General features: G+C 42.6%; 2 protein-coding genes across 2 annotated transcripts in view; one reads left to right on the top strand and one right to left on the bottom strand.

The window, feature by feature from the left end:
• The window catches only part of galm (galactose mutarotase), a 29,387-nt gene extending 20,450 nt beyond the window's left edge, over nt 1-8,937 (top strand). Inside the window, exons 7-9 of the mRNA XM_030725452.1 lie at nt 6,066-6,216; nt 6,322-6,496; nt 8,656-8,937. Coding sequence (XP_030581312.1) covers nt 6,066-6,216; nt 6,322-6,496; nt 8,656-8,733 — 404 coding nt within the window. The 3' untranslated portion in view covers nt 8,734-8,937. The remainder of the gene's footprint in view (nt 1-6,065; nt 6,217-6,321; nt 6,497-8,655) is intronic.
• Nucleotides 8,938-15,434: 6,497 nt separating this feature from the next.
• LOC115777506 (uncharacterized) lies at nt 15,435-20,179 on the bottom strand. Its single transcript, XM_030725427.1, has 3 exons — nt 20,032-20,179; nt 15,728-19,982; nt 15,435-15,549 (listed from the first exon to the last, which is right to left on the bottom strand). The coding sequence occupies exons 1-2, from the start codon at nt 20,177-20,179 to the stop codon at nt 15,928-15,930; spliced, it is 4,203 nt and encodes a 1,400-aa protein (XP_030581287.1). The 3' UTR covers nt 15,435-15,549; nt 15,728-15,927.
• Between the last annotated feature and the right edge of the window lie 3,610 nt (nt 20,180-23,789).

Consider the following 23,789-nt stretch of genomic DNA (forward strand, 5'->3'; position numbering starts at 1 on the left):
TGCCATTCACTCCACACTCGGCTGAGAACCGTTCCACTGTGAGCTGGAGGCCACCACCTGATGAAGCCAACAGGACCGCATCATCTGCAAAGAGCAGAGATGAGATTCTGAGGCCACCAAGGAAGAAGCCTTCTGCCTCTTGGCTACACCCAGAAATTCTGTCCATAAATATTATGAACAGATTTGATGACAAAGGGCAGCCCTAGTGAAATCTTGTGGATTTGTAAATGTTGATCTACATAAAATCAGAAGCCTAAATACCAAAATCACCACTAAATATGATTTCGAACCGTGTTTAAAATGACATGTTTACGCTTTCACTAAAAAAGGAAAGGGTATGACTCAATATTTTGCTACAGGTCAGACATTTAAAACCTCACATTGAACCTCACATTAATGGTGTTGAATGGTAAAGGCACGATAGGAAATTTGCCAGTTCTTGAAACTTAAACCCTCTTGTGATTGTTAAAACGTGCATGTAAAAGTTAAAATGGCGTATGTTTACAAATCGGCCTCAAGCACGAAGATTCTACATAGAAATACACAAAAATAGAAACAGTACTTTTCATTTGAAGTAAATATTTCAATCAATCACCATAAAGATGTTCTGAATCTTGGTACCTTGGTAATTTATAGGCAAAGTTACATTGAGATTGAACCAGTCATCTAGGAGCAGTTTGGGAACAGACATACGATCATTGTAGTGTGATTTGTACTTCTGCCATTATTGTGTATGTAGTTAATCACACCTACACAGCCTTGAATGTAGCATGCACCACACTCCTTCTCATCCAACCCAATACCCCCGTCTGTCCCCCTTCTATCCTATTTATTTTACCCTGTCCTCTTTTCTGTGTTCTATGTCCATGTCCTATGTTGTTGTTCTGTTTATGCAAATAAAGCTAAATTAAAAAAATAGAATCAAGATACAAGTGATCTCAACCTTTGACAGTGACTGTCACACTGGACAGGATCCAGAGATTTTTTCACATTGCTAATTTAGTGAAGCCTCTGGGCTGTCTCCAGTCACCCAGAGCTGGAAGATAACTTGGTTAATGCTTTTGTAGGATAGCCCATCATTTGGACTGCAAGTCTGAAGAACAGTAATTATTATTATTATTGTTATTATTGTTTTTGTTTTATTTTTTTCTTTGTTTTTTCCAGTTATTTACTTTTTAATTACTGATATGTGTCTTTACACTAGCAAATGCATCCATGTGACTCTCTTGGTGGCGCTGTCACTTGGTGTTGGCTCTCACTGCGGTATTGTATCACTTCCTGTTCCTGTTTCGGAGCACAGTGTTTTGCTGTCTGTTAGCTGTTATATCTGTATAACTCGATTTATCTGGATAATAACATATTTTAGTGTAATCTTCACCTACTTTAAATAGCATACTCTTTGCTGAATCACCTGTATTCACATTACTCACTTTATTTGTTTTTAGAAATTCGCTAGCTTAGCTCAGCTAGTAGCTTAGCCCTTAGCCGACTCACTACCATCATGGCTTCTTCTCCTGTCTCTCCTGCACTTTCCTGCTCTGGGTGTCACATGTTTAGTTACTCCTCGGCCTCCTTTAGCAGTAACGGTACTTGTAATAAATGTAGTCTGTTTGTAGCTCTGGAGGCCAGGCTTTTTGAACTGGAGACTCGGCTCCGCACCCTGGAAAATCCTACATCTAGCCAGGCCCCTGTAGCGGGTGCGGACCATGGTAGCTTAGCCGCTGTTAGCTCCCCCCCAGCAGATCCCGAGCAGCAGGGAAAACAGGCCAGCTGGGTGACGGTGAGGAGGAAGCGTAGTCCTAAGCAGAAGCCCCGGGTACACCACCAACCTGTTCACGTCTCTAACCGTTTTTCTCCACTCGGCGACACACCCGCCGAGGAACAAACTCTGGTTATTGGCGACTCTGTTTTGAGAAACGTGAAGCTAGAGACACCGGCGACCATAGTCAAATGTCTTCCAGGGGCCAGAGCAGGCGACATTCATGGAAATTTGAAACTGCTGGCTAAGGCTAATCGTAGATTTGGTAAGATCGTTATTCACGTCGGCAGTAATGACACCCGGTTACGCCAATCGGAGGTCACTAAAATTAATATTGACTCGGTGTGTAACTTTGCAAAAACGATGTCGGACTCTGTAGTTTTCTCTGGGCCCCTCCCCAATCAGACCAGGAGCGACATGTTTAGCCGCATGTTCTCCTTGAATCGCTGGCTGTCTGAGTGGTGTCCAAAAAATGACGTGGGCTTCATAGATAATTGGCAAAGTTTCTGGGGAAAACCTGGTCTTGTTCGGAGAGACGGCATCCATCCCACTTTGGATGGAGCAGCTCTCATTTCTAGAAATCTGGCCAAATTTATTAACCCTCCAAAAAACTGACTACCCAGGGTTGAGACCAGGAAGCAGAGTTGCAGTCTTACACGCCTCTCTGCAGCTTCTCTCCTCCTGCCATCCCCCCAAAACCCCATCCCCATAGAGTCGGTGCCTGCTCCCAGACCACCAAACACCAAAGCTAAAATCAGCAAAAAGCTATTTAAGCATAAAAATTCAAAAACAATAAATAATACAGCTTCATCAACTGCACCAAAGAATAAAACAATTAAATGTGGATTGTTAAACATTAGGTCTCTCTCTTCCAAGTCCCTATTAGTAAATGATTTAATAATTGATCAACGTATTGATTTATTCTGCCTTACAGAAACCTGGTTACAGCAGGATGAATATGTTAGTTTAAATGAATCAACACCCCCGAGTCACAGTAACTGTCAGAATGCTCGAAGCACAGGTCGAGGAGGAGGAGTAGCTGCAATCTTCAATTCCAGCTTATTAATTAATCAAAGACCCGGACAAAGTTTTCATTCTTTTGAAAGCCTGACTCTTTGTCTTGTCCATCCTAATTGGGAAAATCAAAAACCTGTTTTATTTGTTATTATCTATCGTCCACCTGGTCCCTACTCAGAGTTTCTGTCTGATTTCTCAAACTTTTTATCTGATTTAGTGCTCAGTTCAGATAAAATAATTATAGTGGGTGATTTTAACACCCATGTAGATGCTGAGAATGACAGCCTCAACACTGCATTTAATCTATTGTTAGATTCAATTGGCTTCTCTCAAAATGTAAAGGAGCCCACCCACCACTTTAATCATACTCTGGATCTTGTCCTAACATATGGCATAGAAACTGAAGACTTAACAGTATTCCCTGAAAGCCCCCTCCTGTCTGATCATTTCTTAGTAACATTTACATTTACTTTAATGGATTACACAGCAGTGGGGAATAAGTTTTATTACAGTAGAAGTCTTTCTGAAAGTGCTGTAACTAAGTTTAAGGATCTAATTCCTTCATTGTTATGCTCTTCAGTGCCAACACAGTGCAGAGCAGCTACCTAAACTCTGCTCCCAGTGAGGTTGATTATCTCGTCAATAGTTTTACATCCTCACTGCGTATAACTTTGGATACTGTGGCTCCTCTGAAAAGGAAAGCTTCAAATCAGAAGTGCCTGACTCCGTGGTATAATTCACAAACGCACAGCTTAAAGCAGATAACCCGAAAGCTGGAGAGGGAATGGCGTCTCACTAAATTAGAAGATGCTCATTTAGCCTGGAAAAAGAGTTTGTTGCTCTATAAAAAAGCCCTCCGTAAAGCTAGGACATCTTACTATTCATCATTAATTGAAGAAAATAAGAACAACCCCAGGTTTGTTTTCAGCACTGTAGCCAGGCTGACAAAGAGTCAGAGCTCTGTAGAGCCGAGTATTCCTTTCACTTTAACTAGTAGTGACTTCATGGATTTCTTTACAAATAAAATTTTAGACATTCGAGAAAAAATTATTCATAACCATCTCAAAGATTATTCTTCATGTTCGGCTGCTTTCAGCACTGCTGGTATTTGTTTAGACTCTTTTGCTCCAGTTGATCTTTCAGAGTTAACTTCAATAGTTACTTCCTCCAAACCAGCAACATGTTTGTTAGATCCCATTCCTACGAGACTGTTCAAAGAAGTCTTTCCAATTATTGATGCTTCAATCTTAAAAATGATCAATCAGTCTTTATTAGTTGGCTATGTACCACAGACCTTCAAGGTGGCTGTAATTAAACCTCTGCTTAAAAAGCCATCACTTGACCCAGCTGTCTTAGCTAATTATAGGCCAATCTCCAACCTTCCTTTTCTCTCAAAGATTCTTGAAAGAGTAGTTGTAAAACAGCTCACTGATCATCTGCAGAGGAACGGTTTATTTGAAGAGTTTCAGTCAGGTTTCAGAATTCATCACAGTACAGAAACAGCATTAGTGAAGGTTACAAATGATCTTCTTAGAGCCTCTGACAGTGGACTCATCTCTGTTCTTGTCCTGTTGGACCTCAGTGCAGCTTTTGATACTGTTGACCATAACATTTTATTACAGAGATTAGAGCTTGCTATAGGTATTAAAGGTACTGCACTGCAGTGGTTTGAATCATATTTATCTCATAGACTCCAATTTGTTCATGTAAATGGGGAGTCTTCTTCAGACACTAAGGTTAATTATGGAGTTCCACAGGGTTCTGTGCTAGGACCAATTTTATTTACATTATACATGCTTCCCTTAGGCAGTATTATTAGAAAGCACTGCATCAATTTTCATTGTTATGCAGATGATACTCAGCTTTACCTATTAATGAAGCCAGATGACACACATCAATTAGTTAAACTGCAGGAATGTCTTAAAGACATTAAGGCCTGGATGACCTCTAATTTCCTGCTTCTAAATTCAGATAAAACTGAAATTCTTGTTCTCGGCCCCACAAATCTTAGAAACATGGTGTCTAACCAGATACTTACTCTGGATGGCATTACTTTGGCCTCCAGTAACACTGTGAGAAATCTTGGAGTCATTTTTGACCAGGATATGTCCTTCAATGCACATATTAAACAAATATGTAGGACCGCTTTTTTGCATTTGCGCAATATTTCTAAAATTAGAAACATCCTTTCTCAGAGTGATGCTGAAAAGCTAATTCATGCATTTATTACTTCTAGGCTGGATTATTGTAATTCATTATTATCAGGCTGTCCTAAAAGCTCCCTGAAAAGCCTTCAGCTGATCCAAAATGCTGCAGCTAGAGTACTGACAGGGACTAGAAAGAGAGAGCAGATTTCTCCCATATTGGCTTCTCTTCATTGGCTCCCTGTTAAATCTAGAATAGAATTTAAAATCCTTCTCCTCACATACAAGGTCTTGAATAATCAGGCACCATCTTATCTCAAAGACCTCATAGTACCATATCACCCCAACAGAGCACTTCGCTCTCAGACTGCTGGCTTACTTGTGGTTCCTAGGATACTTAAGATTAGAATGGGAGGCAGAGCCTTCAGCTTTCAGGCGCCTCTTCTGTGGAACCAGCTTCCAGCTTGGATTCGGGAGACAGACACCCTCTCTATTTTTAAGATTAGGCTTAAAACTTTCCTTTATGATCAAGCTTATAGTTAGGGCTGGATCAGGTGACCCTGAACCATCCCTTAGTTATGCTGCTATAGGCCTAGGCTGCTGGGGGGTTCACATAATGCACTGTTTCTCATTCACCTTATTTACTTTGTTTATACTCCACTCTGCATTTAATCATTAATTGATATTAATCTCTGGCTCTCTTCCACAGCATGTCTTTTCTCTCCCCTCAGCCCAACCGGTCGCGGCAGATGACTGCCCCTCCCTGAGCCTGGTTCTGCTGGAGGTTTCTTCCTGTTAAAAGGGAGTTTTTCCTTTCCACTGTCGCCAAGTGCTGCTCATAGGGGGTCGTTTTGACTGTTGGGTTTTCTCTGTATTATTGTAGGGTCTTTACCCACAATACAAAGCGCCTTGAGGCGACAGTTTGTTGTGATTTGGCGCTATATAAATAAAATTGAATTGAATTGAATTTGCTAAACATAGTACTTCCCTTAAGGTTCTTAGACTGATTTGTGCTTTAATATATCGTAACACGTGTTTCAATATGGCGCTACACTCCCATGATGTTGCAGCTCTGTACAATGGACTGTCACATTATGTAACATTAGTGATACCCAGTCATGAACTAATGGGCTAAATATTGACAGGAGAGATCAGAGAGGTGGACAACACGCCCTTTGACCTCAGAATGCCAGTTCTAATTGGCCCTCGGCTGAAGGAACTTCCCGGCCCAGGGTTTGACCACAACTTCTGTCTGTCATCACCCAGAGATGCCTGGACAGAGAGACATGCTGCCAGGTTTGATTCTAAATCATGCACATTTACACACTGCACCCAGCATACACACATTACACACGACAATAACATCCACTGAAGTTAAGAAAGTCTCCCTCTGATTTTTAGAGTCTGTCACCCAGCAAGTGGGCGTGTCTTGGAGGTTTCTACCACCCAGCCAGGAGTCCAGTTCTACACTGCCAACTTCCTGGATGGTTCTATTGCAGGAAAGGGTGGGTGTAGGTACAGGAAGCACAGCTCCTTCTGTCTAGAGACACAGAACTGGCCTGATGCTGTCAACCAGGTAAGAATAGAAACTCAGGCATACAGTGTTGTTACATTTAAAATGGACCCCTCCAAGGATGAAACCTTGGAGGGGTCCATTTGTTAGAATGTGATTTATTGCTTTCTCTTGTAAATAGAAGTTGATTATTAAAGAAATAATATACTTAAGGATGTATTAACCAGTAATGAGACAAAAGGTGGCTTATGTAAAGGACTAGCACCATCTCTTGTAAGTGTGTGAGCAGGTAAACTGTTTCAGTCTTACAAATAGACAGAAACCGATCTGTGCCATGACATTCCCGAGTAAAGACCAAAGCATCACCACACTACCAGCCGACAAGAGGAGGTACACTGTTGTTGTAAACTCAGCGGTTATCACACCAAAATTACTTCACTCCTCAGTGACAGCAGTACTGATGAGATCCCACAAGCACCTCCCCAAAGAAAGTCATCTGCTGCCTACAAAAGGAAAAAGCCACTGACCGCCCTACATACTATCACCTTTACCCTGGACTTCTGAAGCTCCACAGAGAAGGAGTCCCGCTCAGACCTCCAAACACCTCAGTGCCATCTTATTACCGCTTGTGGGCAAGACGCCCCATCACATTGAGAACTCCACAGACTTTACCAACAGAGTCCGTAATGTTGCACTGAATCCAGATGACACCATGGTGCCCTTTGATGTGGTTCCACGTTTCACTTGCATACCCACAACTGAGGCAGTGGAGACCGTCAGAAGACGACTACAGGAAGACGGCTCCTTACAGAACAGAACCAGCTTCACCCCAGATCAGATCTGCCTTACCACAACATGTTTCAAATGCAGTGATGGTTTCTACAGACAGAAGCATTAACAACATTAACCCTGTGCACGCCAGCCTGATGAGGTCTGTACAGTCAAATGGCACCTCCATTAATGGCGGGAGGTGTAAAGACTCTTTTGGATTGGCTTGCTGAAAAAAGGAAACCAATAAAACAGCTGGTGTCCAGGACAGGCTGCGCACCAGCAGCTCACATGCCCCCGTATACTGAGCCAATAAAATTGGATCATCGGGTTATCTCGTCCAGAGTTTTATCATTTTCTGTGTGACCAGCAATTGGGTAGAAAGTTGCCTAGAAAATAACTTCCTGGCAGCTTTTTGACACCAACAACTGAGTAATTTCTTCTCTAAAATGCATTTCATGACTCACTCTGTAAGTCTGTCCCTAACCAGTGAGATGTTTGTCTGCAGGGTGACCATCAATATTTATCACTTGGTCAAAGACAAAGTGAAGACCACTGTTACAAGACTGCTCTAGAGGAAAATCTTCCTTGGGGTGTATTATGGGAAGTGGCAGAGCCTCCTGACCTTTTCTCTCTCATGCAACCACTGAACACATCCTTGATGGCTGCGATCGCACTCCTACACATCTGTGCCCAAAGTAAAGGCGCTCACTGCAGCCTTAATTCTATGCTTATTGATCTTATAATGGATTTCTACTGGCATTACACAATATCTGTGAAAATCTCCATGCATACACTTATTATCCACATACAGTAGCAGTCAAAGGTTTGGACAGACTTTTGACTGCTACTGTATGAGCAGTGCCTGCAGCAGCTCTAACCTGGGGAAGAAATATGAAGAAGAGAAGTGTTAGTGTGAGGGCCAGGAGAGAAGTGAGCCTGGGAATGGTGGTGAGTGTGTAAGGTCTGCTCCCTGATGCCTGCCCTCCTGGACAAACAGTCAGTAATCACAGCCACCTGGCTCCTCGGCCGATGGTACTTCATCCACTTTGACGTCTCATCCAGGATCCCCTCCATGAACTGCACAGCACACTCCATCACATACCTGTTGCATGCCTCAGCCATTGACTCCAACATGTTTAATGTGTGTGTGTATGTATATATATATGTAATTCAGAAAACATCTGAGCTAGTACAGCCAGTGGCTGCACAGGCTGCCGAGGCACATTGGATGCCAGTGTTGCAGAACACCTGCTACACATGGGTTCAGTCAGCACAGAGAAATCCAAGGATTTAGACAGAAAGTCTTTTGCTGCACTGCATTCAGACGCAACATCTGTGTTTCAGGAAAGACTTTGATGTGAAAATTAAAAAACTGCTAAGAGTGTGTGTGTGTGTGTGTGTGTGTGTGTGTGTGTGTGTGTGTGTGTGTGTGTGTGTGTGTGTGTGTTCAGGCTTCATTTCCTGACTGTCTTCTGCGTCCTGGTGAGAACTACCATCACGTGACTCGCTTCACCTTCACCACAGTCTGATCTGGCAGACACAAAAAGAAGAAAGCTGCAGAAAATTTCCTGAATTTCCTAAAAATCTGTTCTTTCATTCTGGATATAATTTTTACATTTTACAATATTTTTTCCAAGTTTTAGTTTGCAGGTTTTTCCTGCTGTGATGCTCACACTTCATGTGATTCATGATCATGTGCCATACTTCTTTTATTAAATAAATAATTGGTCAGAGCTCTCTCTAATGCTGGTTATTTGTATTGCCTGAAGAGGTTAGCATGGTTCCTGGTTACTGCTCACACCAGCATGGTCCTGGGTTTAGCTGCACTGGTGGGCCGGGGCGTCTGTGGAGTTTGCATGTTCTCCCTGTGCCTCTGTGGGTTCTCTGCATACTCCAGCTGCCTCCCACAGGAGGCCATAGGTGTGAATGTGACAATACTGGCACTCTGCCCATATTAACATTTCTTTAAATGAATGTTTTGTTGAAGAAAAAAAATAGCACACATTGTGTCAGTGTCCAAAAAAAAAACATATGGACCTTACTTTATGTATGTATACATATACACCTCAATAACTGAGAAACGTTTGATCACATATTTGGTCATTGCATCCTTAGAAGTCTAAACATATCCTCCTGAAACTTTAGGTTCTCTGTGGTGGTCACAAAACAAGTTAAGATCCTTTTTTCTTGGTTCTCATCAAATACGTTGAACAGCCAGTCTGCTGGCTGTTCTTGTTTGTGCTTGTGCTTTGAATTCAGGTGTACCATATCCACAGATGTATAAAATCCAGCACCTACCCACACGCTCTACCTTTACAAACATTTGTGAAAGAATGGGTCATTCTAAAGAGCTCAGTGAATTTGAGCATGGTACTCATGAAATTTCTTCCCTCCTAAATATTCCATGATCAGTATGAAGTGCTGTTGAAAGCATTTGGGAACCACAGCAACTCAGCTATGAAGTGTCAAAGCCTGTAAAGTTGCAGCGAGCTAAGGCAGAGTCTGCTGACTCAATGACTGCAGAGTTCCAAACCTCCTCTGGCTTTAACATCAGCACAAAAAACAATGAGTGCGCTTCATGGCATGGGTTTCCATGGCAGAGCGACTCCTGTGGGTGTAATGTGTAGGTGGCCCAGTACTTTTGTCTGTATGTAGTGTACAAAGAACTGCAGTGAAACTGAGTCACAACGAAAAGTGTGCACTGCAGACACTGTGTGTGCTCTTCCTGACGTGTTTCCTTTGAGGTTTATCCCAAACTTCCTCCGACTAACTCCACTGTGGCTCCTTTTCCTGTTCAGGCCATTTTAAACCAATCAGCATTGACCTTGTACATCTACACTGACTTACATGCTAAACTGAGAAGCAAATAAACTGATTCAAATTTCTTATTTATTTAGATCTCCATTAGTTGTTACCATAGCAACAACTATTCTTCGTGGAGTCCACAAATAGAGTAAAACCCTCTGACAATCAATTAAAGCAGCACAATGAAAATGAGATGGTTCCATAAACATGATGTAATATGTGGCAGATGCACATTTGAACCACTTACTTCCCCAAAGGGCACAGAAGAGGACAGCCATCATGTTTCAGAAAGAGTAACTTTTACTTTGTGTTGTACTGTTCACAGTTGTACTACAGCTTGGAGAGTAGCTGGACAGTGTTTGTGTACAAGTCCATCACTTCATTCAAACTATGACCACAACATATGCTAGTGACCAAAGCAATCATAAGGAGGTTTATGCCAACTGGCTGGGGAATACATGTTTTTGCTAGCGACAGCGGCTGCCGGGGGGTCACTGACCTCTGTGTGACTGGGTTTTTCTCCATTGACTACATCAACCTCCAGCAACCACTAGCAACTGGTTGAAGGACAGTCATTTCCCCTCACTCGATGGTGATGGTATGTGAGAAGAATATTTGAAGCCAGTGCAGCCATTATTTGACAGGTTGGTTTGGGCCCCATCAATCTAAATGCGACTTTGCAAAAGTTCCCATAATCTATTTGAGTAGGATTGTAGGACAAGTAATGGTTCATCTCACCTATGCAAACAGCATTAGAATAGGTGGAAAATTATCTACAGCAGTATGCTGTATTTAAGCAATCAGGGGCATAGTGAAAGTTCAGTGTGTTGGTCCTGAGTCTGTGACCCAGAGTTTCTGAGTTTAATGGACTGTTTGTTAACTTCGTTAGTCTTTGTGATCCCTTTGTTTATTTCTTGCCTATATTGTATTATGTGTACATTTAGTTTTGTTCCTTGGCTCCACTGATGTTAGAGTTTAGTTCTCCCTCTGTGTGTCGTTCCTTCTTCTTTGCGTTCCTTCCTTCTTGTGTCTGGTCTCCCACGTTGTGTTGATTCCTGTTTCCTCAGTGTGCCTATCCCCCGGTGTGGTGTCAAGTCTGCGTTCCTGTCACCATGTTCAGTTGTTTCCTGTTTTACTTTGAAAGTCTCCTGTCCTTTGTTTTTACTTCTTTTGTTTCGTCCTGTGTGATTCAGTTCAGCCTTGTCTTGTTCGCCCCAGCTGTGTCCACTTCCCTAATCATCCCTCTGTGTGTATATATTGTCTCCCTTTGTCAGAGTCTTGTTGTCTGTCACAGTCCATGTTCCTGTGCTCCCCATGTTTCCTAATGTCCCTAGCTCCGGTGTTCCAAGTGCTTGTATGTCTTTTTTGTCTTTCCAGTTTAGGTCCTTAGTAGTTTAATTTTTCAGTGTCTCATTTCTGTTCTGTATTTGTGCTCTCCAACCATCTGCCAGGAAATAAAGGCTTGTTTTTTGCTGTCCTGTCTGCCTGTCTCTGAGGTCCTCACTCCTCCCACACTCCACACAGTCAGGTATCCCTGGCCCTGACAGTAGATTGCGACCCAGTGGGCCCAGTGGACTCAGACCGGCAGCCTTTTTTCCAAGAGACTGTGAGGTGAAAGCTGTGGCTCGCACCGCAGTGTGAGTCACTCATGGAGGTCCTGGCTATCGCTGACCCTGACACAATCAAATAATAGAAATCACATAATCAAATCACCTGAAATTTATTCTAATCTAACTAATCTATTCTATGCTAATGGTGACTTCCAAATACTGTACTGAGATGAGTTGACAGGAGAGGGGCGACACCCAGGCCTGCAGGCCTTCTGGCTGTGCTCAAAGTAATCCAAACAGGGAAATGATAATTCAGTACAATATTCAGTTCCTTCTTCAGTTAAAGCCAGCACAGCAAAACTGGGTAGAGAAATAACTATGAATTCCAAAATCCTTCTTCAGATGTTATCCTCTGCTCCATCTACTAGACCTGAAAGGAAGCGCGCTGAACCGTCCTAAACAGCCTCCTTTTATACTGTTTCTGCCCATGGACAATATCCCCACCTCCTTCTGTTTCTCAGCTTTGCCCAATTTTCTGAGTCACACGTTTCCACACGCACTCTCACACATGTGCACATGCATCTGCAGCCACACACACCCATACCTTCCATCCTGTTACAACATCTGTATTTTCTATCACACGCCATGTCTGAGCAGTGTCCTGCTGCACTTCCCCCTTTCACCTCACACAGACACAGACAGCACTATTCATTCTCTTAACATTAAGATTATAATTTCTTAAATTTATAATTTCTCATTCATTACATTGATTAGAATTATACTTGATTACAATTACATATTATTAGAATTGTACATGATTATAGTCGGATCAGGTGACCCTGGACCCTCCCTTAGTTATGCTGCTATAGGCCTAGGCTGCTGGGGGGTTCCCATGTTTCTTTTCATTCACCTCTTTTTACTCCCTTTATAACCCACTCTGTATTTAATCATTAGTTATTATTAATCTCTGTCTCTCTTCCACAGTGTGTCTTTTGTCCTGTCTCTCTCCCCTCAGCCCCCCCTCAGCAGATGACCCCCCCTCCCTGAGCCTGGTTCTGCTGGAGGTTTCTTCCTGTTTAAAGGGAGTTTTTCCTTCCCACTGTCACCAACTGCTGCTCATAGGGGGTCGTTTTGATTGTTGGTGTTTTCTCTGTATTATTGTAGGGTCTTTATGGCAAGCCAGAGGGAGAATCGGCGAGTGGAGAGGCGGGACGCGGGGTTGCACGCGTGGAGGGTGTGACCCCGGCGGCCTGTTGTGCTGTTCGTCTGAGGAAAGGGGACGCCCATCACAAAATTCCAGATAAGACAAAACCTAAGGAAACCAAAAGGAAATCAAAGTACCTGGGTAGAGAGACCTCTGAACACTTTACGCAGAGAGACAATTGATATTGACCTGAATTTTGACTTTTTTTTATTTGATTATTATATATTTTTTGGGGCCCAGTTTTCTTTTAAAAGGTTTATAAATTGATATTGTATTTTTTTTTTAATTCAGTCGTTGCTGAATCCTTGTTTTTTTCCAACTTGTTTCAGTGTTAATACATTTTTCCTATGTGTTACCTTTTTCAAACTTCTGTCCACGTTTCATTTGTCCTCCCTGAGAGCACCTACTTTTTCTGATCTGGTCCAAGCTGAGAGAAGCGCTTTGTCATCCCTGTCTTATAAGGGTTAAAGGTGAAAGCATTACATATGTAACATTCTATATTTATATAAGCTGACAAAAATTACTGACACCATTAACCTTCCCACTTCCCACCCATTATTAATGTGTGTGTCTATGTGTGTGAGCAAGTGAATCACACCCTTTTAAAAGTATTAAGTGAAAGGATCGTATGAACAGTCTCGTCTTTCAGCTTTAGTCTTGTCCAGCAGGCTGAGCTGCCTGAAAGCTGATCTGAATCACAGCATAAGTGTGAAAACAGGCTGCATGAAAGACCCGACACATAGAAAGATTAAGCGTGTCTACAAAGAGGAACAGGAAATGACTCTGCTGTATTGCATTATTCTGTTTGTTAGTTTAGACCAAAAACACAGAGCCACACATTCACACGCACATAGTCATAGAGGAATTACGAACCACAGGGTTGTGAATAGACTTTTAACCTATGCATGAAACACAGCCATAAATGTGATTTTTGTGACTAACTTGTCACATAAAACACTTAAACCAATTTTTTTTCAAGGGCTCTGTCAAAGAACTGTTCAGGCTCACATCTTTCAAATTTTAGGACCACTTTATTCGTGAAGACTAATATCACTCTGCCTGCCATAAATTGTGAACAACCTGTTCATAAAATGTTGCAGAGTAGATAGTAGTTTAGATACATTTTTTTTAATAGTTTGCCAGTTGTACAAAAACATTAATATTCACATTCTAGTTACCTATTTTGCCTTTTTGTGGTGCCAACTATTAAAATCACAAATACTTTGCACATAAAGAATTTTTTTTCCATTCCTTATTAAATGTAACTGAAAGCCTTCCACAAGCCTGCCGCCTTTCTACTGTCATAATCCTGTATGCTGTGAAGGCATGCCCAGGCAATGCATCCTCCGAACAGCCACGGCACACTTGCACAGAGTCAACATCATCATGGATACACCTTCAGAAAACTGCTGAGCATAGTGTCTGTTCTGGCAGGCCCCAGAGTCAAGCTCAGGTAGCAGTATGGCAGATGGCTGCTGCTCTTCTGTGAATCCTATTGGCAAATAGCAAATACAGTGTGCTATTTCAGTTGTTTCAGCCCGCATACAGCTATGTCTGCCTCACCAGGCCACGTTGTAAAGAGCCATCACCCCAGCTCCTCTGTTTCATTCATGCTGTTTCTGATATTATATTATATTTCCTTATATTGCCATTTAATGGATGTTAAGCAGGTAGTATTCATTTTGTAACATTTCCAGGCCTTCTGATTTGACCAGACTGAGACCTTCCAGTTTCACTGAGAAAAGCTTTGGTGGAACCATCAATTAAAACATAAAAGAATGAAACATCAAACTCCAACGCTGCTTAACCTATGATAATAATTATAAGACAGAACTTACAATGCTGGAATAATCAGAGAAACAGAATAATAATGAAACTCAGTGAAATAGGAATCAAGACTAGAGTTCAAGAATAACCATGACATGCAAACTAAAAACGTAAAAACCAACAATAACCATAAATGCCCGGAAATGACTCGGTTAAACTCAGACCATGACACCAGGAGCTGCTACGCATGTCCTTTTCTTTGTTTCACTGATGGCCTACAGTGGTCTGGCTCATGGCCTCTACTCCATTATTTTGATAAAATTACATTCTGCGGTCATTTGTCCAGAGGAGAAACGAAGTTAAGCCTTGATTATACTCAGACACAGACTTCAGGAGACATCGTGACCAAGCAGTCGGTTCCTGTTTTACTTCTTTGAAGCTGGTTTAAAGTCTTCCACCTGGGGTGCATGTGTAGTTGGTGTAATGTAATGTACAGTCACTGCAAACAAGTCCACGCAGCCACAAAAAATTGGCAGGCATGCAGACATCCACACAGACCCACATGCTCACCATCTGATGACAAAATTTACACCACTTGGAGCCACGTGGACCTCGGTAGACTTGGAGAAGTGGAGGGTATAATTAAAACATAATACATTCAGACCTCGATTCTTGTTATCACCACTGATACTAGTTCTTCTTCACATCTCAAAGGATTTTTCTGTCCTAACCTCCAGTCGTTTGCTATGGGAGACCTGTCCTGTGTCTAACTTGAAGTTCACCAGTTTTTACTCCCTCAGAATTTACACCACTGCTACTTCTGACATTTTCATTTCCTGTGCTGGATTTCAATACAGGTTTTTTTCTTTTTCTGAGTTGTTTTTCTGCCATATTATTTTGTTGGTGTTCTGCCCCCACTGTGTTTCCAGGTAACAGTTGTGCAGATAGATAAACTCTCAGACGATTGACAGGCGTATGTCACTTTAATGGACGTTGCTTTCAATGCCAAAAGAGTGAAACTACAAATAAAGATGAAAAACATGATTTAGAATACAAATAGTAAGGGTACAAATACTTAATACTGTGTAAATAACATGTCACAATCAGCCTTACAAACATCAACCTTTTCCAACATAAATGCCCACAAATACAGCTCAATGTTGTCTCAGATGTAATAAAATAACACAAAAAACTTACAAGCAGTGCCTTCTCTGAACAACAAGACAGGATGAAGAAGGATTACATGAAGACTGATAAACTGCCTGTATCGGCCATTAAATGTGTTTCCGAACTCACTCTACTGTTCAATAACAACTTAACATGAAAACACCACCACCTGCTGGCTAGGAAGAATTACTGCCAGCACACTCCCCGCCTGACATCATGTCACTTTATGTCTAACTACTGTCCTTGCCGCAGGCGTTTTTCAGAAGGAGAACAACTCCAGTGACTGGCCTCAAGAAGGTCTTACAAGTATCTCCAGAACTGATTTTTATTTCAAGCTTCCTAACATGTCCATCTTGGCTAGGAAAGGTATTGACCACAATACCCATGGGCCACTGGTTCCTCTTGGCTTGACAGTCCTTTAAAAGCACAAGATCTCCAACTTGAAGATTAGGTTTCTCTGATTGCCACTTCCGTCGCGGTTGCAAGGTAGGCAAGTATTGACTCCTCCAACGATGCCAAAAAACATTCGAGAGATGTTGCACCTGCCTCCACTGCCGTCTGTAAAGACCTCCACTCTCATAGTCTCCAGGAGGTATAGAGGAATCCCCAGTCTTTTGGGTAAGGAGGGTAGCAGGTGTGAGAATAAAGGGACAATCAGGATCAGAAGAGACTGGAGTTAAAGGTCGAGAGTTCACAATGGCAGTTACCTCAGCTAGAAAGGTAACTAGCACTTCATGGGTGAGATGCTGAGTTGGAGTACTTGATAACATGGAATCTAATATGCGCTTTGTGATGCCAATCATGCGCTCCCAACTTCCTCCCATATGTGAGGCATGAGGTGGATTAAAAATCCATGTACACTCATTTTCATTTAAGAAATCCTGAATTTCTTGATTGTTGCAATGTGTTGGAGTTATGCCAAGTTCCTTGCATGCTCCTAGGAAGTTAGTTCCACAGTCGGATCTCAATTGCTTCACCGGTCCACGGATGGAAATGAATCTTCGAAAGGCATTGATGAAGCTTGAGGACTCCATGGATTCCATTACCTCGACATGAATGGCCCTAGTACTCAAACAACTGAAGATAACAGCCCAGCGTTTATTGTTTGCATAGCCTCCCCGTGTTCGCCGAGAAGTTACGATCCAAGGTCCAAAAACATCGACTCCGACATAAGTGAATGGAGGAGCAACTGCAGTACGATCCATTGGCAGGTCTGCCATCTTTTGTTCTCCCGTATTCCGCCTCAACTTACGGCAGATTACACAGTGGTAAATAACCGAGCTGATGCATCGTTTTCCACCAATGATCCAAAGGCCAGCTGACCTCACAGCACCTTCTGTAAATAGACGTCCTTGATGCTGTACACGCTGATGATAGTGACGTACCAGAAGGGTGGTCAGATGATGATGACTAGGAATAATATATGGGTTTGCTTCATCGCTTTGGAGATTGGCTTGTGCAAGACGACCTCCTACTCTGAGGCAACCTGAGTCATCAATGTAGGGTGACAGTTTCCTGAGATGACTATGTTTAGGGATCTCCTTCCGATCTCTAATACATGTAAATAATTCAGGGTAGCTCTTGCGCTGAAGGCTGCTCAAAATGATACGCTTTGCTGTTAGAAAATCATCTGGGCTCAGGTCTTTGCACATATGCCAACCTTGACATTTGCTCGTTTGATTCTCCTTCTTGTACAGTCTGACTATGTGAACCAGTCTAGCTATGGCCCTCAACAGTGACTTCCACGATGAAAATGACTCGAAATGACTTGGGTCTAGGAAAGAGTCTGTTAGTACTGTTAGACAACAGGTTACTGTAGGACGAATCTCTGGGTCGGATTCAGGGTCGACTAGGTTGAAAGAGGTTTCGGTTTGTTCAGTGTGCCTGTTTTGCCTCAGTAGGAAATCTGGTCCTGTGATCCACTTGCTGTTCTCCAAGGCTTGAGCTGGGATGGATCTTGAAGCTATATCAGCTGGATTGAACTCTGTAGGAATGTAGTTCCATTGGTCTGGATTAGATGACTTCCTTATTCTTTGCACCCGGTTACAGACGTAAACGTAGAATCTCCTGGACTCATTCTGAATGTAGCCGAGAACTACCTTGCTGTCGGTAAAGAACTTTGTTGAGTGGAAGGGAACATCAATCTCCTCAGATATCATGTCAGCAATCTCAATGGCAAGGACAGCTGCACAAAGTTCTAACCTCGGGATGGTAACTTCTTTTTGTGGAGCAAGTTTTGCTTTGCCAAACATGAAACCAAGTTCACTTTTGCCTTCTGCATCTGAAATCTTGACGTAAGCCACGGCAGCAATTGCCTTAGTAGAGGCATCACAGAATATGCACAATTCTCTGTTTGTGGCATTATGAAAGGAAAGGGAGGTGTACTGTCTAGGGATCCTCACTTGCTCAAGATGTTTTAGAGAGTTCCTCCATGCACTCCATTCCTGTAGTTTCTTGTCTGGAAGTGGGTCATCCCAGTTGATGGTTTCAGTTGAAAGCTCCCTTAGAAGAACTCTACCTTGAATACTCACTGGGGCTGCGAATCCAAGCGGATCGTACAAACTGTTTACAGTTGACAGCACTCCTCTACGTGTGTAAGGTTTCTCTTCACTTGAGACTTGAAAGGTGAACTCGTCTGTGTTGATGTCCCAACTTATTCCGAGGCTGCTTTGCATTGGTGGAGGGTCTGCTCCAAGGTTGAGATCTTTAAGGCCCTTTGCCAGGTCCTCCTTGGGGAATGCTTTCATCACATTAATATCGTTAGATGCAATCTTGTGCAACTTTAAATTGGATGCAGCCAGTGTTTGTTGAGCATTCTTGACAACGGAGATTGCCTCATCACACGATGAAAAGGAGGCAAGGCCATCATCAACGTAGAAGTGGCGTTCTACAAGATGTCTTGTTGTGTTGTCCTGTTTCTCCTGGTCTTCTGATGCACAATGAAGCCCATAGGTTGCAACTGCAGGCGATGGACTGTTGCCAAAAACATGAACAGTCATGCGATACTCCACAATTGGTTGTTCCATGTCATTGTTTTTATGCCAAAGAAATCGTAAGAAGTTCCGATGGTCCTCTCTGACCACAAAGCAATGGAACATCTGCTTAATATCAGCGGTCACTGCCACTTGTTCTTCTCTGAGACGCATTAGAATACCTAGGAGACTGTTGTTAAGATTAGGGCCTGTAAGAAGAACGTCATTGAGTGACAATCCATCATGACGTGCACTGGAGTCAAACACAATCCGAATCTGGTCTAACTTGCGAGGATGATAAACTCCAAAGAAAGGGAGATACCAGCACTCCTCCTGTTCTTTGAGAGGGGGAGCCAATTCTGCGTGGCCGTTATCAAGTATGGTTTGCATAAATTGTAGGAAGTGTTCTTTCATTTTAGGACGTTTATTCAGAATATGGCGAACAGAAGTAAGGCGCTGTATAGCTTGCTGCCTGTTGTTGGGAAGGCATGGCCTAGGGGAACGAAAGGGTAGTGGAGCGACCCAACTATTTGAACTATCTTGAAAGAATGCCTCGTTCATTATCTGAAGAAAGGCCCTTTCTTCTTGTGAGAAGCCAGGTCTCTCATCTGAGCTTGTTTGTTGAAAGATTGTTTCTCCAATGTCTGTGACGTCTGACCATTTTGTCTTTGCAGATGTGCGGAAACTGACCTTTTGAGGAACTGGGGAGTCAAAGCCTTCTGCCACCTGAATAGCATTCTTACACGGTAGAAAGTGACTGGGCCGACCATTATCCAGAAAATTGGTTTTGAAGACACTTGCATAGTCGGGTTTGTGTGCCCCGCCGAGGCAAACATCTCCAACTATGACCCATCCGAGAGCCAGCTTCTGAGCGAATGGGGCGTTTAGAGGTCCATTACGTTGGTCAATAACCTTATGTGCTTGGACAACATCTCTCCCTATGAGAAGCGAGATGTTAGCGTCTGGATCCAGCTTGGGAATTTCTGCAGCTATGTCCCGGAGGTGGGAGTGGTGTTGAGCAGCTTCAGGCGTTGGAATTTCATTCCGATTGTCTGGAAGCATATCACACTCGATGAGCGTCTCTAGCAACAGATGCGACTGGCAATCCACTGATTCCACAATGAAGCTGTGAGCTCTTCTCCCCATTACTTCTTCTGTTCCTGCACAAGTCTTCAGCATGTAAGGATAAGATCTCCTTGTAATACTGAAGGCATCGAAGACTGAAGATCTAGCAAGGGACCTGTTACTTTGGTCATCCAAGATTGCATATGTTTTCAGCTTCTTCTCAGGAGACCCCTTTGGATAGATGAAGACTGGACAGATTTTGGCACAAGAATGACTTTCGATTTCACTTCCACACACCTGGGTACAGGTAGAGGTAGCGGTAGGTGATGCTTGATCTTGCTCCCCGCCGTGAACGTCCACTGGCTGCCTTACAGCTGGTGATGTTGTTGTTGCCCAAACTGCTGGACCAGGATGAAGGGCTGAAACATGACTGTTGATGCCGCATTCTGCACAGCTTATCTCTGTACTACAATTCTTTGCCTGGTGATTGGTAGAGGCGCAACATCTGAAGCATATTGAGTTCCTTTTAAGGTAGATCTTTCGTTCCTCAAAAGGCATTTCTCTGAATGCTCTACATCTTTTCAGAGCATGGGGTTTTCTGTGGATGGGACATTCTTTATCCACATCCACAATCTTTGTCTCAGCTAAAGGTTTTAGTTGAGAGTTTACAACTTCTGTCCGACTTACTGAGATGGGTTCTTTCCTGCTGTGCCTTTCCTGATATTTACACATCTTGACAGGTGCTGGTGGTTGCTCGACTGAATGTCTAAAACTGGGATCATTGCGCATTTTTGCTTCACTAGAAACAAAGTTGGCAAATACAGAAAATGGTGGAAATGACACAGAATGTTTTTCTTTGTATTTAGTCCCATGGTTCATCCACTTTTCTTGTATTCCAAAAGGCAACTTATCGACCACAGGGTGGATTCCCCTTGCTGTGTCGAGGTAGAGTAGACCTGGTATGTAACCTTCACTCTTTGCTGAGTCGATCTCCAGTAGAAGGTCTGCAAGTTCTCTCAGGAGATGTGGATCTTTGTTTGAGATCTTGGGGAACTGTAGCATCCGATCCAACAGTGCCCTTTCTAAGGCTTCAGGAGAACCATAACATTCTTGTAGTCTATCCCAAACTTTAAGCAACCCTTGTTCAGGATTATTGACATGCACTGCTCTTAGACGCTCTGCGTGCTTCACGGACTCTGGGCCTAGCCATTTGACCAATAAGTCCAGTTCTTCACTGGCAAACAAATGTAAGTTACGGATTGCATTCTCAAAGGAGGATTTCCAAGACCAGTAGTCTCCTGGTTTGTCACTAAACTTCCTTAGTCCTCCAGTGAGTAGCTCACTTCTAGCCAGGAACCTTGTTAGATCAGACATGTTAACTTGGTCCTTTGATTGGGCATCATGTTTGAAGCTTGGTGACGTTTTAAGTACAGGATTACGCTGGGATAGTTGAGGAACAGCTTCATGGTTGGTTGAAATGTTTGATGGAAGAACATAGTCTTTCAGAGTGTCTATGGAAAGGTCAGGTTCTTGTTTGGGTTGACAAAATGTCGTGGCTGCAGGTACTTCATTGTACTCTAGAATATCAAATGGAGTTAGACTACCTTTTAAGACAAGTTGTTCTTTGACGTAATTGCCAGTGCGTTCTAAAGAATCATCATTTTGCTGTTCTGGTCGAGACATATGTTCTTCTTCATTAGCAGCTGCCTCATAAACGTTTGCCTCAGCATGAGCTGCCTCTGCATCACACTGGTGTTGCAGAACCAGTAATGTGGCTTCCAGTTCTGCTTTCTTAACTTTCATTGCGATTTCCTTTTTAGCAAATTCAGCTCTAGTGCGAGCTGCTTCAGCTTTCGCCCTTGCATTTACAGCAGCCATGCTTGCAGACGACTTACTTGAATTTGACAGGTGTGTCTTGCTAGAGCGAGTTGACGGAGCCTTTCCAGCTTTTTGAGACATCTTTAGTTTATATAGTAGATCTTCGACGTAAACATTCACTGCTTGTTGTGTAGATCTGTGCTTTTTCACTGTTCTGCCCCCACTGTGTTTCCAGGTAACAGTTGTGCAGATAGATAAACTCTCAGACGATTGACAGGCGTATGTCACTTTAATGGACGTTGCTTTCAATGCCAAAAGAGTGAAACTACAAATAAAGATGAAAAACATGATTTAGAATACAAATAGTAAGGGTACAAATACTTAATACTGTGTAAATAACATGTCACAATCAGCCTTACAAACATCAACCTTTTCCAACATAAATGCCCACAAATACAGCTCAATGTTGTCTCAGATGTAATAAAATAACACAAAAAACTTACAAGCAGTGCCTTCTCTGAACAACAAGACAGGATGAAGAAGGATTACATGAAGACTGATAAACTGCCTGTATCGGCCATTAAATGTGTTTCCGAACTCACTCTACTGTTCAATAACAACTTAACATGAAAACACCACCACCTGCTGGCTAGGAAGAATTACTGCCAGCACAGTTGGTCTTTGCCTCCTGGCTTCAGTCATAAACTATAACAAAACAAGCACTAACTCATTTTTGCAAAAAAATCACTGAAGAGGAAAACCTTTGTAACAACATAACCAGTTACATCTGCCAGATAGTTTTTAGTCTTTATGCATGTCTTTATTCAACAGTTTCACTCTACTGCTTTGGAGGCACTGTGTCATCCACCCATCCATCCATCCATCCATCCATCCATCCATCCATCCATCCATCCATCCGCCCATCCATCCATCCATCCATCCGCCCATCCATCCATCCGCCCATCCATCCATCCATCCATCCATCCATCCATCCATCCATCCGCCCATCCATCCATCCGCCCATCCATCCATTCATCCATCCATCCATCCATCCGCCCATCCATCCATCCATCCATCCATCCATCCGCCCATCCATCCATCCATCCATCCATCCATCCATCCATCCATCCATCCGCCCATCCATCCATCCGCCCATCCATCCATCTGCCCATCCATCCATCCATCCATCCATCCATCCATCCATCCATCCATCCATCCATCTATTTTCTTCCACTTATCCAGTTCAGGGTTGGGGGGGCCTGGAGTCTATCCCGGCTGCCATGGAGCATTTGTTAATAATACTTGTATGCTTACATACTCATTTTTGGAGGCAAAATGTACTTGTTGATTCGCATAAATACAAGATATTTTAGTATGGACAAACGTTTTGAATCAACTGACCAACCAGCATTAGACAAGGTTAGATTTATCAAACCTTGGTGTAACGAGAAACCCTTTAGGGCTTTGAAAATCTGGGATCTGATGAGTCTTTGAGAAATAAGAAATTCATAGACAGTGGTTTGGCCGTAAAAGAAAGATCACATAAAAGAAGGAAAAAAACTTCCATTTTAAGAAATTAATTTGCTTTCTCCACTGTCTTGTGCTTGATTGATACCATATACCCCAGGTCATTTACAGCAGAGACATTTGGACACATATTTGGTGTAGACCGTCATTCTTGGCTTACCTGCACACTTGAATAGAATGGAGCCTGCAGTAGAGAATGGTATTAGTAAAAGGTATTCTCGTCTTTACTTACTATGATAGTGTGTAAGTAATGACTGCTGAGGAAAATGACTAATGCTTCTTCCTACTTCTCTTTCATTGACTATGTACATCACACAAAAATGAAATGCGAGGTGAGACTATACATTAAAAGGTATTTTGCAGTCAGTGTTTATGAACAGGCCTCCTGAGACATCTCATTGATCTCTTCCTCTGCTTTACCGACATCAGATTGAAGAATTCTCAGAATCGGCTGCAGTTCCTGCACTCAGAGCATGATTATGAGCACACAGTTCAACACAACTAAACTAAACTAGAATAACACATTTGCAGAAAGAGTTCAACATAAAAACGCGCTGCAGAATCAGAAGATAAAACTGATTTCAGAGAAAGCAGGAACAATCTTTGGCCAAAAGTATCTTTGGTAAATTTCCGGTTCAGATCGTTCTGCCGCTGTCGGCTCATCGTCATCAAAGCTGCAGCACAGCCTGAACACTGGGCGTCATCTTCAC

This window comes from Archocentrus centrarchus, unplaced genomic scaffold (genome assembly GCF_007364275.1).
Source record: "Archocentrus centrarchus isolate MPI-CPG fArcCen1 unplaced genomic scaffold, fArcCen1 scaffold_55_ctg1, whole genome shotgun sequence".
NCBI lineage: Eukaryota > Metazoa > Chordata > Actinopteri > Cichliformes > Cichlidae > Archocentrus > Archocentrus centrarchus.

Bases quoted from the DNA above. Each gene is read 5' to 3' on its own strand.
- LOC115777506 (XM_030725427.1), bottom strand. From the start codon at position 20,179: ATGCGGCATCAACAGTCATGTTTCAGCCCTTCATCCTGGTCCAGCAGT. The intron at 19,983-20,031 runs GTGTGTGGAAGT...AAATCTGTCCAG, and splicing joins CTACCTCTACCTGTACCCAG to TCTTCATCTATCCAAAGGGG.